The 14909-nt window shown below is 48.8% G+C and overlaps 1 protein-coding gene across 1 annotated transcript; it reads right to left on the reverse strand.

Annotated features, from left to right (window-relative positions):
• Positions 1-14574, reverse strand: CRLF3 (cytokine receptor like factor 3). Its single transcript, XM_032706891.1, has 8 exons — positions 14409-14574; positions 11893-12100; positions 10016-10103; positions 9375-9552; positions 7406-7628; positions 6633-6765; positions 3254-3366; positions 1-2997 (listed from the first exon to the last, which is right to left on the reverse strand). Exons 1-8 carry the CDS (start codon positions 14538-14540, stop codon positions 2744-2746), a joined length of 1329 nt encoding a protein of 442 aa, XP_032562782.1. The 5' UTR covers positions 14541-14574; the 3' UTR covers positions 1-2743.
• Positions 14575-14909: the final 335 nt, after the last annotated feature.

Raw genomic sequence — 14909 nt, forward strand, 5'->3', positions numbered from 1 at the left:
CATGGTTAAGGGATAAAACTTTATTTAAAAAAAAATTCAAATTTCACTTGACACATAAGTCTTAGTTGAGGTAAGTGACTGTACTAGCTTAGGAAAACAACGTTCAGGGTCGGGTTTCTAAGCTGTTAACACTCTGTTGCTTGCAGGGCTCCAAGAGCCAGAGGTGCAAACTGTACAGCAAGTGTCAAGTTTTCCATCCAGCTGAACTCTGCTGTGGAAGAAGGGGATTTGCACCCTTTAGTTCAAACCTCTTCCACTTCTTGAGTACTTTGTTCCTTCAGTGCTGGGTCTCTTGCCCTGAGACTCTTGGCTCCTGCCCCGTTCACAAGGTGCGGCTGCAAGAGGTGGCTCCAAGTACCTCATTTGCAATTTGGACAGCGAGGCTTGTGCTGAGTTAAAATAAAAAACAAAAACACCACAAGAACAACAACAGAAGAACCCACCACTGGCGAACTGCCCTTGTTCAACATCCAGCTTAAAGCCTGAAGGCAGAAAACTCTTCTGAGCCGCCCTCAGCTCTCCAGGGCAGCAGCTGGGGCCTCTCACGGCCCTTCACAGTCATTTCAGCTGCTTTTATGTGTGTTCTGAACAAACTGACACGGCCTTGCCACCTCTGGAAGTACCTGAATTCAAGGATTAAGCTTTATTTTCTAATATGTAAGTAAATATCCTGCAGAATCTACAGCCCCTCCATAAGCAGATGCAAAGGTACCTGACCCGGTGGTACCTCACAAATGTGGATATTCACAATTTTAGTTTCCACGTGGTAAAAGTACTAAGTTCCAACTAGTACCTGATACCTGAAGTGTGTAAGTAAAACTGCCAGCACTACTACATGGAGCAAGATCTAAGTCTGCTGCTACCTGGAGTGCCAGCCCAACCCTCTCTGAGCAGGGCTGGCACTGTTTCATCTACTAAACCTTATTATAGTAATAAAGTATGGAAAATACTCTTCACAGGAGAATTAAAGGAACACTGAAAGCACAGGATAAGCCAGTATCCTCTCAATCCCTAACACTGAAATAGCTGAGCTTGAAAAACTAAGAGTACTGCAGGCTTTTTGTTGCTAACACTGGATAATCTGACCTGAAGGGAGTTCAGTCTTCCTCACTTCATGTCTTAAAGCAAATTCCAACCTAACTCTGCCATGTTCTTTGCACCCATCTGAATCTACACACATTTTCTTGTAAATGGTATAAACACCAACAGCCATTTTTGTCTGAAATTCTTGTACCCTGCTACAGATGCTTGGGGAAAAATGCAGGCAGGGTGGCTGATCTTTTTGTACTGACAGTGTGAGGATGGGGGATGTTAATTCAATGTAAAATAAGCTTTTTATGCTTTAAGCTTATTATGGTGTAACATAGAGGGTGTAACATAGTGCCACTGAAGGAAAAAGGGCAGTATGATTGTCTAGGCTTTATAAAAATATGGCTATTCTAACATAAAATATATTTAATTTTAATTGAATTTGAGGTAAGAAGCCCCTCAGTGAGTGTTACTTTAATATAATCTTTAAATCCAGTAACATTCAGTCTTTTGACCAGAAATAGGCTCTCTTTGATAAGCTCATTCTCAATCATAATTGCTCCTTGGAGGAAACAGATGTAACTTTACATAACTTCTGAACTCAAAAGTCATTTATATCATACTAATTCCTTATCCCATCCTACTCCATGGAGGGGACAGTTGAATTACCACCCTCTGTTCAGTTCTCTCCGCAGGTGGGGTCTGCCTGAAGCCCATGCCCCTTATCTCCAGGTGGATCTCCAGCAGCAGTCCCAGCTTGGACCACACACCTGCACTCCTGCCCGTGGCTGCAGGGCATTCCCAGGCAGCAATTTGGGATTGCCAGGAATCCCACCCATCAGAATGGGCACTGCCATCGCTGTAGCTGGACAGTAGAGAGAAGGTTGTGCTGAGTGTCAGGAGGGCTCTGAGGAATCACAGCTGCCAATCCACACATCAAGCCCAGGTACCAAACCCCTGACACTTGCTGGGGCAGAGGCTGCACAGGAATTGTAATTAGGGAAGACTTTCAGAGCAGATCAGGATCACATCCTGCTCTGGGACTGGGTCTGGCTGAGGCAATGTGAGCATCACCATGCAGCTACTCTAGAAAACATATTCCAAGTGACAACACAGACAACAGTTCAAGAAATACCAGAATAAGGCACTTGAGTGATTCAGTAACAGGCTGGCTCCATGTCTGGGCAGGCTGGCTCAGTGTCCCTGCTCCCGAGGGACGAGCGGTACCGTGCGGGGAAAGAGCTGCAGGCAGAGCCCACTGTCCATTCCCTCCTAAGGCAGCAGCGTGTAACAGGAAGCATAACAGGACTCTGCTCTAAATACTGTGCTCTCTCTGGGTGGTATAAATACAACTTTGGTCCACTACCACCCCCAAATGCTCATCTCGCAAAGTTAACTCTACACAACACACGTACCCTGAGACAAGAGTACAATGAAATACTGACACAAATCAAGTCTGGAGGAAGAAAGGGAAAGGTCTGATGGACTGCTTAAATTAATTTGCCTAAGCAAATGCCTGCTTCTAGCTTTTTCCAGAGTAACAAATCCAATGTTTCACAATTATTGTTTAAATGAATCCAGTAGGAAGTACAATATAGTGGAGTTCAAGTACTATAAAGACAGGTTTTTGTTACCAGATTGTTGTCAAACAGCTGGAAACCCAGGTTTTAACGTTACACTTTACAGCAAGAACAAAAATCCCCTTTAGTCGCTGCTAAAACACCAAAACCTTCCAGCCTGGGTATGAAAATGAACACCCAAAATACAAAGAGCCACAGCACTGATCAAGTACCCAGTCAAAGACCACTTCTCTGTTGTTGGAGCTGATGGTCACTCGGAGCTTGAAGTTTCCTCCCTCGTTGCTGCAGGGCCCCAACTGCACAACTTCCATGTCGAACGTGACGGTGGAGCCCGAGGTGACAGCAGGCAGCTGGTTTGTCATCTCCTTCCCGTTCACAAACACTGCCCCTGAAACAGTCAGCACGTCTAACAGCATTCCTCACTTTCTCCCTGTTTTTTGCAGGCAAACGGGGAAGTAACCCCGCTGCCTTTGGTGCTGCACATGGAGCAGGCTGCAAGAACTGCGAGCAGGAGATCCGTGATCTCACCCAAGATTTTTACCTGCACCAGCAGCATCTACTTAGGAGTTGCTCGTGCGTTCCCCAGGGATGTAAAGAACCCGGGGCTGTGTGTTTTGGGCAGGAATCTCACCCTCCAGACTCACCATTGGTGCTGATGCACACGGCTTTGTCCCGCTGCAGGGAGTCGAAGCCGTTCTGCTGCTCCACGCACACCCCCAGGCTGTCCCGCCGGTCTGGCTGACCCACGGTTTCAATCCTGCCAAGCAAAAGGTTAAGTCAGACCCTGAAGCTTTAAATCAAAACATACCCCGACATCCAGACTGTCACACCAAACCCCTGTTCTGTGTGCTCAACAAATCCATCCAAGCTTTTAGGGAGATTGGCCAAAATGACCAAAATTCCTACCAGTTTTCCCAGCAGCTCCACTGAGCAACAATATTAATCTGTACAAAGCATAAATGTGCTTCCTGCAGACTTTCAGTGCTATTTAATAATTTTTTCCACTGTCACAGCTTAGAAATTATCTTCAGAAATGATTTCCAGTTGTCTGAAGGAACCAATACACACAAATCTGCAATCAGCTACACCAGGTTACTGGGCAGCATCACACATTATGGCCAGACAGCTGTAAGTTCATCAAGGATTTACTAAGCACAACTTAAACAGGTTTTTTGAGCCCTGCCATGTTCTGCTATAATGGGGTGAGGGTGTTGGGTTGGGCTTTTTTAATAAATCAGCTCGATGCAGATGTGTGCTAAAAGCAATGCCTAGAAGAGCATTTACAAGTCTGGCTTCTGCTCAGCTGCATTTAGGATTGCATGCTGGGCAAGATTCTCTGAAGAAAATGCAAACAATTTGTGCAAATGAGCAGGGACTCAGTTCCCTCTGGGCCCCAGGGGCTGCACAGTTTGCACACCCAAGGGCTCTTCTGCATTTGAATCCTTTGTCTTGTACTGCCACCTCTCAAAGGTGCTAAATCCTACTTTGGAGAGAGCCTGAGTGACTCAGGAAACTCAGGTGGTCTTTTCTAGAAAGCAAACCAGTGGTTATTTTCACTGCAGTTTGAAAGACCAGCACTGATACGTGGTTGTAGCCAAACAACAGGAAAACTTCAGCAAAGCTTTCAAGAACCAGCAGTTACAGTGGGCAGTGACTGGCACACAAGGGGTTAACTCCTTCGAGACAAACAGGGACGATAAAATTGGAACCATGTTTTACTTTTGCACTCCATTAGGTTTTTCAGTCCCCTGGGAATGTCACTAAGAGAGAAAAAAAAAAAAAAGGCAGAGAAAAGAAAAAGAAATCTCAAAGAAGCTTTTGCTTTGGAAGGGATCCACAGTGTTTTCACAAAGCAATTTTAAATGAGATTTCAAATTCATTTTGTTGCTCTGCTTTAGCTTTTAAACTTGAGTTACTGGTGAAGCTTCATAAACAGCCATTTATCTGTAAAGTTTGTGCATAAGGTAACACTGATTCATTCCATCCCTTAGTTAAAGGAGCATTTCCTGAGTTTTGGGTTGGACATAAGTGTTTGCACAGTCACAAGAATCACCAAAAATGCATAACCATAAAGCCAGTATGACTGTGATCCCTGGGAGTTAAAATTTTTAAGAGTCCCCAGAATATGTTGTGGGAATGCTGCTCAGTGGGATAAGGTTCAATCCCTTCTCCCACCCCAAACGCTGCACAAGACCTGGCTCTGTCACTGCAGCACAGGCACTGACCCAGTCACCCACCCCCAGCTGGCCTTTGCCTCAGAGCACAGAGAAGTCAGCCTTGGGGGGATCCAGGGGCTCCCTCTGTGTCAGCTCTCAGCAGGGTTGTGGGGAGCTCCTGACAAAGTCAGTGGGATCATCACGGGGCATCTGCTGGGAGATCCCAAACCACCAGCCTGGACAGAGGGACTGTGGCTGCCACTGCAAACAAAGCCTTAGAGAGATGCAGAGCACATCACTGTGGAGAAACATTCCCCTTCCCAAGGGCAGCTCCCTGAAGGCTGCAAAGGAACAGGATGAGACTCGACCTCAAGCAGTGATGTTTTCCCACAGCTCCTCCAAATGATCACCTCGGGACAACTGTCACAGTCTGGCTTTAAAAAGCAGATCCAAAGCACTGTGTTTGTCACAGCTTCTCTTTCCACTGACTTTCCACCCTGTGCCTGGGTCCTGAACACAGAGAACATGCAGCTGCTCCACAAACATCTGAGCAGAACCTCGCTCTCCTGGTCTGCTCTGCAAGCCCCTCATCCCTGCAGAGTGACTCCCTTGTGTCCCAGCAGATGGAGAAGGCCAAGCACTGAGTGCTGCATCTCCCTGCAAAATCTCTCACACTTCCACACAAGGAGCTCCTCTTGGACCTTGGAAGAGGAACACAACCCATTTCCAGTCTTAAGATTCCTGTCACAGCAGTTCTTGTGGACAGTTGCTTGTTCGTGCTCTGCCATCCTGAAACAATCTCCCCTTGGAGGGAAGGCCACGTTACCAAAATGTGAAGCAAAACATTTTCATGTGCTACCAATAAAAAAAGATGAAAGGCACTGGTCTGAGAGGGAACCAAGGGAAACCTCAGGGTTCTGCCTTTAATTTCACAGGCATTTCTGAGCCAAGAGAAGTTAAATCTAGCAACAGATTTCAAATGAAAGCTTTAGATCTTTTTATCCCATCTCAGACAGGGCAACCGAACACATCCTCACACTACAACCACCTGAAGTTGAGATAATCCATTATCAGGAAGGGCAAAATGAAACACCATGAACAGCCCCTTCTAATTGCCTTTGGGGGTTGCCTGCTGTACAGCAAGTAGTTTTATTTAACCAGGGAAAGATGAAATAAAGCTTCAGAGCCTCTGAGGTCTCTAATTACAACTGACATATCCACAAGGACATTCCTCATACCCCGTTAAACAGCATCATCTCAGGGGCAGGAGGACAGGCAGCAAAGCTGCCAAGGGTTTTAATCATGTTCTGTGTCAAATGGAAAACCTTAATTTCACAAGATCCCTTCCCCACTCTGGATTTTCTAATGCCAGTTTCAAGCAGTGCCCTGACCAGCACTAATTATCTCAGACGTTAAAGACATCGGTGCCAGACTGTCATCCCAACAGCACATCCAAGGTTTTCATGTCCAAAGCCTTCAAAGCCTGTGGACAGTCTGGGAAGGAGAGCACTGCCTGGCCCAAGGTTAAACAGCAGAGCTCCACTGCCTTCAGCCAGGAACAGCTGCTACGAACTCCAAGAAGTTCAACATTCCAGACATTCGCTCAGCACGGGCTGTATTTTACCATCCCTCAGGAGTTCACTCATCTCTGTTTTACACAAGTGCAAGTCCTACACAAACATCAGGTGTTTTCCTACAAAGCCAGGCAGGAGAAGGAATTGAGCCTTCACACAGACACTCCACCGTGACGGGGCTGGGCTGATGCACAACTCAAACGCCCCAGGGCTACACACAGGTAATGACAGCTACCCTCAGGTGTGACAGCTCAGGGGGTGCACCAGACAACAGCCACCCAAGAAGTACTTGCCTGAAGGTCAAGGTTTGCCCACAGAAATAGGTGGGAGCTTTGGAGTAGAGGACCCCACACGACTGGGAATCATTCCGAAGCGCGATGTTCCTCCGACTGCTCAGGCTGTAACCCTCCAAACCAGCTGTCCACTCTTCAAAGAAAACAAATAAAAACCATGAAAAGTGTGAATCCCAACTCAGCTCTCTCCTGTCTGTGCAAACTCAAGTCAGTCACAACGTCCACTCAGCCCACCTCGGATGCAGCTTGAGCTACACTAAAAGCAGGGGCTGGGTTTGCCTTTTCCTGATGGAGAGATTTGTTTTTCAAATAAACTGCAGCTACAAAAAGTATTTCCCAGCTCAGAGTTCGCCAGAAGTTCAATTTGCTCCAATCCCTGCCAAGTGATACTGCAAGCAAAGGAAAACCTTCATCACCCACTGCCCTTAAAAATTTGCGAGTGAAGAGAATATTTAGGTTTTTCTCTCTCCAAGATAAGAGCTTGTTGGGAGCTGTAGGTCATCAAAAACGCTTAGGTTGGGGTGGGGGAAAAGGAAAAATAATGCTTTACTTCTGGCTCACTGATGCTTTCAAAGGCTAAGCAGTGAATGAAAGGCTCGCTGAGTGTGGGAAGCAGAGAATGAACTGCAGGACGGAGGGACAGTCCATCGTGTTACACACACCCCCCACAGCCAAGGACACCCCTCAGCACACCAAAAGCAGCTCCATCCAGCTGAGGACCTGCAGGAGTTGGCTCTACAGGGGTGTGGGATGAGCAGCACCCAGGGCAGTACCGTGTGGCACCAGCGTGGTGCGGCCGAGCTGGGGGACGCTCCAGGGGCTCCACTCCTGGCGCCCGTCCCCGCGGGCGCACACCCGGAACTGGTAATCCACGTGGGGGTCCAGGTGCAGCACCATGAACTCCGTCTCCGAGCCCACGTACACGTCCTCGAAGGGGCTGGCGGTGCCCTTGCGGAACTGCAGCCGGTAATCCTGGGGGGTGAAGTCCTCGTCCACCTGCACAACAGCCACTGCCCTCAGAAAGGGCCCCTCGGCTCTGCCCTTTGCCCCTGGAGGGGCACATTTGAGGGTGGAGCTGCAGGGGACCAACCCACGAGGTATTTCAGTGCCTTATGGGAAACAACATCAGTGTCCCAACCAACTGATACCAAAAGAAGTACCACAGTTACTCAATTACAGTTTAAAAGTATCTACAGGAGAAGAAACTTTTAAAAGAAGACTTTGCAATCTAGCAAGATATATTATTATATATCTGGCTAGATTATGCAGATACCATCAAAATATAGATACATCTGGCTAGATTATGCAGATACCATCAAAATATAGATACATCTGGCTAGATTATGCAGATACCATCAAAATATAGATACATCTGGCTAGATTATGCAGATACCATCAAAATATAGATACATCTGGCTAGATTATGCAGATACCATCAAAATATAGATACATCTGGCTAGATTATGCAGATACCATCAAAATATAGATACCTCTGGCTAGATTATACGTCTATAACAAAATCCTTCAGCCAAAAGCTGAAAACAGCTTTGCAGAAGAAATTCAGTGCCAGTTTTTAACCACAAGGGAAACTCACTGTTGTCCTTCACAAACTGTTCCAGGGAATGATTTCCAGTTCTTTGATATCTCTAAGTCAAAAGACATTTATACACACACACACACACACACACACACACACACTCAGAAAAAAAAGCTCCACTACCCCCCAAGCACGACCAAACTCAAGGAACTCCTCTGCAGCACAGAAAATCACCCCCCACGTGACAGCAGTGCCCATTGCCTCTGGGTTTATAACCTGAGCCCACATCCTTCACACATGAAGGGTGGCCAACCAAGGGCTGGCTGTTGCTAGAACAACAAAAGTTTGTTTGATGCTGCCAAGGAGCACAGAGCTGTCCAACAACAACCAAACCACAGCAGACCCAGCAGTGGTTTACTCAAAAATGGTCTGTCTGTTGAAAAGAAAGGCTACTGGACTAACTAACCACAATATTATTTCTCTTTCTACCCACTGCACCTCCCACAGAACACAAACATTTAGGTGTAAAAGCACAACAGAACAGGTTCAGCCTCATCCTGGGTGTGCTAAAGCATCTTCAGAGGGAACAAAAGCCTCACTTCAGCAGTGGAGTTCAGCCCCACTGTGCTTGGCTGTTCCTGCCACACAAATCAACCACTCCCACAGCACAACAGGAATGTGGAAATCACCTGTCAGAAACACTCCCCAGCAGTTCTGGCTCTTGTTTGTACAACAGCATCACACAGATTACGCTCCAATGTTTATTTGTTTAGCGGGACGAGCATAGGAAGGAGTTGTTTCCTGCTTGTCCAGCACCCGGCCCTTGCTCAAGCACATGAAGCAGAGGTAGCAGGATTTCAGCTGCCCCTCCCAACCTTCCCACTCACAGGGAGGACACTCTGAGGCAGAGGAGCACATTGGCCCTTTCTGCCTGCAGGTGGGAACAGGAGGAGTCCAAGAGCAAGAGTCCAACCCACAAGTGTCACTGCCAGGCAGACACAAACCCCAGCACCAACCACACCAGCACTACATCACCTTGCCTTTAAATGACACCATTGCCATAAAAAACTCTTCTGAAGTTTGTAACTACACATGGAGTGGACCAGTCCTTGGAAGTCAGTAGAGAATTCAGAAAGAAAGTGGACCGTTCAGTTCGTTCAATAAGAGTCAATCTAAAGGATTGTCACACAGGATATTTTACCTACCTTACACCAGCGGACTAAAATACCCCCAGGCTTTTCCACAAACTCCTCCAGCTGCACAGGTGGGCGAGATGCCACAGTTCCGTGTCTGAATATCTGATTTTTCAGTATGGTAAGGAGGCAGTCATCCAGCTGGGCAGACAGACAAGGCACATCAACCAAGGAGGGCACTTCTGGTAAGCTGAGAAAGGAAAGTTTGCTGTAATGAGAGGGGCCGGCTCCTGCAAATCCATATTTCATCCATGCACTCGAATCTGGGCAGATTTGCAAAGAGAGAACAGCTGCAGAAATTGGCTCGTGCAGTCCAAACTTAAAAGACTCAGCAAACACTGTGTTTGAGCCCCAACCAGACTGTCTGTTTCTCAGTAAATACTCTGCAACACAGGCTGTTCCACAAGGAGTGGCTTCACTGCTCCCAAATAAACAGCCTCTATTTCTACAGAGCATATGGAGGGTGAAAACCACTCCATTCTGTGAGTGCCAGCCCCACTGAAAGTCTGTGAAACAAACAGGACAGCAACACTTCCAGTGAATCTTTGAAGGCAGTGGAGCAGAAAGCTTTTGTTTCAGAGGAGAAAAGATGCCCTGCACAAGAAGGGCCCACGTGCTGCTGCCTCAGATCACCTCAGGGTGTCGTGTCTTACCTATCTAGCTGGATGTGTAAAGCTTTTTTTGTGAAGTTGCAAAGTTTCTCATTCTCTTGTCCCACATCTCCATCGACTGCACTCTCCCCTGCAACCAAACAGCAAAAATATTCCCCATGAGACAACGGCCACAAAAGGCATTCCTTGCTTCAAAGAATAACCAGTTCTGACATGAGCAGCCAATTAAACATGAAGCATTCTCAGCACTTTTGCTAGTCTTAGCTAGAAAATACAATTATAGTTAACAAAGAAAGCCTATCTAGCAACTTTTGAAGCTCTCAAAGCTCCCCGTAGACACACCCCATAACAGATGTAATAATTTGCCTCAGGTCTCAGACAGTAGCAGAACTGGGGTCAGATGCCAAAAATCAGGGTTATTAATCCCTTCCTCCATCTGCTTTAAAGGAAGAAAAAAGCAAAGCACCTTCACTGATCAGAAAATAAAAAAGAGGTGCTTAAAAAGCAAGGAATAGTTTCAACCATTGTTTGCTAGAATTAAAATGGTAACTATTGTCAGGGTGAAGGGAGTAATCCATGCATTAAAGTGTGGGGATAAACAGAAATATTTTCCTGAGCTTTCCATATAAAGTAGCATCCCACACTCAGCTTACAGAGGCACGTGCTCCAGTCTCCAGTCTGATGAGTTTACAGTAATTCACAACATCAGCAAGCTCAGTCCTTCTCCTGATGGAGGATTACACACGTTACAAAGCTCTGAAGGAAAGCACACTGTCACAGTTGGCAGCAGGAGGTTTAATAACCACGGAGGTTTAACTCCTTTCTGACTCAGCTGCAGGGTGTGCTCCTCCTGCCCACATGGTCAGGGATGTGCTGTGCAGGGGACCAGGGCATGGAAGTGCAGAGTCAGTCAGGTTCTCATGAGACCTCACAGAACTCACATAAAACACCAGCAATCTTTGCCACCACCCTGACTCAGTAACCTGAGACTTAAAATAAAACCGAGGTGACTCCCAGCTATCCCAGAGCTGTGGTGATGGACAAAACCCCAACAAATTAATCCATAAATGCTGTCCCTACTCCTGTGAGCGGGCACAGAGCTCCCAAGGCAGCACACACAAAGTTGGAGGCTGAGGGGAGCTGAGAGAGCTTTCCCACCCCTGGGACACAGCTCAACGTGCCTCAGCTCCAGGACTGAGCTCATGTTGAAAGAAAGTTAAAGTTGAGACACGAGAACAATGCAAGGAAACTGCCAACACACTCATGGCTCAGACACGCTCCCAGTAAGTTCTGCAGTGTGGGGAAAACAGGCAACAGTGACATTCCTTTCTGCAGAGGTATTCAGCACCAGCAGGGCACAGGCTGGCCCTGACAGCAATACTCCACATGTCCATTTGTGTCTGCCTCATCCACAGACTTTTTGGAAGAATTTTCCCCATACAGTGGCCGTTTCATTCCTGATGTTCCCCATCCACAGTGAATGCAGTCACACCCAGCAGGATAATCTGCTTGTTTCAGTAAGACAGAAACAACTTATCCACCAACAGAGACACTTTGCTGTAATGGTACCCAAGATGTATTTTATTTCAAAGTAGCCTGACAGAATCCTCTGTCTGTCCTGGAGAGGCACTGAACATCCCTGCAGTGAGACATTTCCCCAGAACTTCCTGCCCTTTAGGAGAGGCTACACTGACACGTGTACACCCCAGGACTGGAGTGAAACGTTAAAATACAGGTTTGTAGGAGACAACGTTGATCAGCTCTTCACCACATCTACCCAGCTTGAACCTTTCCCCAACGTTTGGTTTGAGAGAAATCCAAAATGAGCCAAACACACTGATAACAGCAGGAACATTCCAGCCTTTGACAGACACACGCTGGGAGGCAGAGCTCAGGCCCAGCCCCAGGTGCTGCCTTACCTTCCCGGAGCAGATCATCGGCCGTGCTCACCCCGTGCTCGATCAGCTTCTGGCACTCATCCAAGGGCTTGATGCTCTCCTGCTCTATGACATCCACCTCCTGCAGCAGGGACAGCAGCCTCTCATCCAGCAGCTTCTTCAGCGTCCCTTTCAAATCGTTAAAATGTTGCTCAAGCACGTCCCTGGTCAGTGTTGCGCTCTCTTTGATCTGAATTCAGATAACGGGAGAGAAGGGTTCAGGATAAAAGGCAAAGGCCACACACATCTTTTCCTGAACTACCTCATCTACACCTGCTGGAGAAAAGCTGTTGAGTGAAGTCAGCTCAAAAAAACGACCACTAGCAGTTAACAAATTAGTGCAGTCATTTTTAGTACACACACAGCAGGGAGGGAGGTAAAGAAACCAGCCTGGAGGAGGGGAAGAGCATATTAACTAAGCAAAATACAAACTGGGTCACAGGAACTTCAACAAAGGAGTTTTTCTTGTCAAAAAAATTCAGATGCCCTGTAGGTCTTCTCCCTGCTGCCCCTCAAAAAAACCCACTGCTGTAATCCTGCACTCTGCCATCACATACTCTGTGGAAAGAAAACGGTATCAGGCTTTTAGAAGACTATCCAGGAGCACTTTTCCAGGCCCTATAATTTTTAAAATCCTCCTAAAACTGCTTCTTTTCAATTTTGTTCAAATATCTGCCTTTGGGTGAACACCGAGCCTGGTTTGACTCCGGAAGCACCAGACCACAGAAGGTTCTACAAGTGCTTATTAGAATGGTTGCAAACTTGCTGAATCTGACTTTTAGGGAAGAAAACACACTTGGAACGTCCCTGAGCCAAAGATGCAAAAGTCAGGGGTAAACACCCCCCTACAAACAATTTTTCTAAGTCCTACACACAAGGAAATTCTGCAACATGCTCAGATCTCACTATACATAATTCAGAAACACAGACAACCAACACAGGAAGCTCTCTGGTTAGGTAAAATAAATTTCCTCTTCAAGTAATATGCATGAAGCTCTGCAGCTGCCACACAGCTCGGTTTCCCTTCTCGTGTTATTTCAATGCTTGGGGGTAAAAAAGGAAGTATTTAGCTTTGTGAAGGGGTGGGGTGAAGGAAGGCAGAGCAGCCACTTCTCTAAGCCCATTACGGGCAGCTCAGCCCCAAAATTAGATGCTCCTCGCCCTGCAAAAGAGGAAATGCAAGTCCCTGGACACACAGAGCTGTGGAAAAATCACGTCCCATTGGTCCAGAGGAAAAGGATGCAACGGAAGCGACCCATTCACATCGGCCCACCCGCCCCCAGATGATAAAGCTCCCACTGTCTGAACCCCAGGGAACTCCTGGATGTGTGATCCTTTGTGGACAAAACAGCCCGTGGTCCTGAAGGTGGAAAGAGAGAAAACAGCAAAGGAATTCCTTGCACACAGCAAAGGAATTCCCCCTGAGAGGAAAGGGAAAGGTGAGGTAACTGCACACTCACGGCCACTGCACAAAGGGCTCCCTCTCAGCTCCCTCTGAGCCACCAGGCAGCACTCTGAGAGGACAAGGTTTGGATTAAAGACAGCCATGCAATTCATTTTCCTAAGCAGCCTGTGGTTTCAACAGTGACTAATTTAATGCACAGTGAGCACCCACAGGCACCCGGGGCAGGGCACTCCCCCAGCAGACTCACAGCAGCTTCCTACACTAACGGAATCTGCTCCAGAAAAACTACCAGGGCGCCACAGAAACATTCTCTGACCTTGGTTTTGTTTGGGTTTTTTTTTAATTTACTCCTTACTCAAAGATAGTAAGGCTCTGCTCCTAGTCTACAACCCCCAGAGTGCTCAGGGGTGCCTCGGCAGAGGAGCCAGTCCTGCCGTGTGACTCTCCCTGCCCACACCTGCCTATCTCATCCTGCATCTCCCGCTGGTACCGTCCCAAGGAAAACCCTGTCCCGGCTCCAGCGCAGAGCCGCAGACGAACCAGCCAACCTGGAATGTTGGCAGCGCTCGTGCCTGACCCACGGAGTACGTGACCCACGGAGCGCGGGGCATGGGGACAGCAGAGCTCGGAGGGCATCCCGGCCAGAGGGCAGCTTGCCCGGCAGGGACCTGACGTGACGGGATGGCGATGGGTGTGACACTGCTATTAAATCAGACTCAGCATCCCAGCTACTTCACAAAACGTACTCCTTTATACATCGTTATCCCTGCCTGGGAAGCCTCCCTATAATCCCAGACAACGAGGCTCAGCGCAGTAACAGATACCAGCTCACCCCCCTTTCCTCCCGGCACTTCCCACATCTCCCGTTCCCGCATCTCCCAGCTCCAGCATCCACACGTGGGTCCCGCGGGGCTCCCCCAGCCCCGGCTCGCACCGGTGGCTGCGGGGTCATGAAAAACACACGGCTCGGGATAGGAGCGGCCCGGGGTCCCCGGTGCCCCGGGGGAGTCCCCGGTGCTGCCACCTCCCCCGGGACACCGTGCGGGCACAGCCGCGGGCAGGGGAGCCCCGCACAGCCCGTCCCGCTCCCCACCTGCTGCCGCGCCTGGTGCAGCCCCCGCAGGCGCTGCTGCAGCTCCCGGCGGTAGCTCCGCGCCGCCTCGATGCTCTCCCTGGCCTCCTGCAGCAGCAGCAGCCGCGCCTCGGCCTCGCCGGCGGCCTCCATGGGCACGGCGGCACCGGCAGGCGGGACGGGCGGGGCTCGGCCCCGGAAGGGCGGGGCGGGAAACGGGAGCGGGGCGCGGCCCGGCGGGGTGACGTCAGCGGGGCGTGACATCAGCAAAGGGTGTGACGTCGACGGGGAGCGTGAAGTCAACTGGGTGTGTGACGTCGGAGGGTGTGACGTCGGCGGCGTGCAGTACCGCGTGACGTCACGGCCGCGGCGGGAAAACCCGACTGACAGCGGGAAGGGAGAAGGGGCGTGGCTTCGGCGAAAATGGGCGTGTTCTCTGGAAGAAGGGGCGCGGCCTCTGCGGAGAAGGGGTGTAGCTAGCGCGCGCCAACTCTTCCGCGCGTCACGTGATCCCGGCGGGGG

Source organism: Chiroxiphia lanceolata, chromosome 19 (assembly GCF_009829145.1).
Source record: "Chiroxiphia lanceolata isolate bChiLan1 chromosome 19, bChiLan1.pri, whole genome shotgun sequence".
NCBI classification, from domain to species: domain Eukaryota; kingdom Metazoa; phylum Chordata; class Aves; order Passeriformes; family Pipridae; genus Chiroxiphia; species Chiroxiphia lanceolata.

What these genes read in the sequence shown, in the direction of transcription:
- CRLF3 (XM_032706891.1), bottom strand. Translation starts at nt 14,540, where the DNA reads ATGGAGGCCGCCGGCGAGGCCGAGGCGCGGCTGCTGCTGCTGCAGGAG. An exon ending in CGATGATCTGCTCCGGGAAG is followed by an intron (nt 10,104 to 11,892) that starts GTAAGGCAGCAC and finishes GTTTGGTTGCAG; the next exon opens with GGGAGAGTGCAGTCGATGGA. An exon ending in TTACACATCCAGCTAGATAG is followed by an intron (nt 9,553 to 10,015) that starts GTAAGACACGAC and finishes TTCCTTTCTCAG; the next exon opens with CTTACCAGAAGTGCCCTCCT.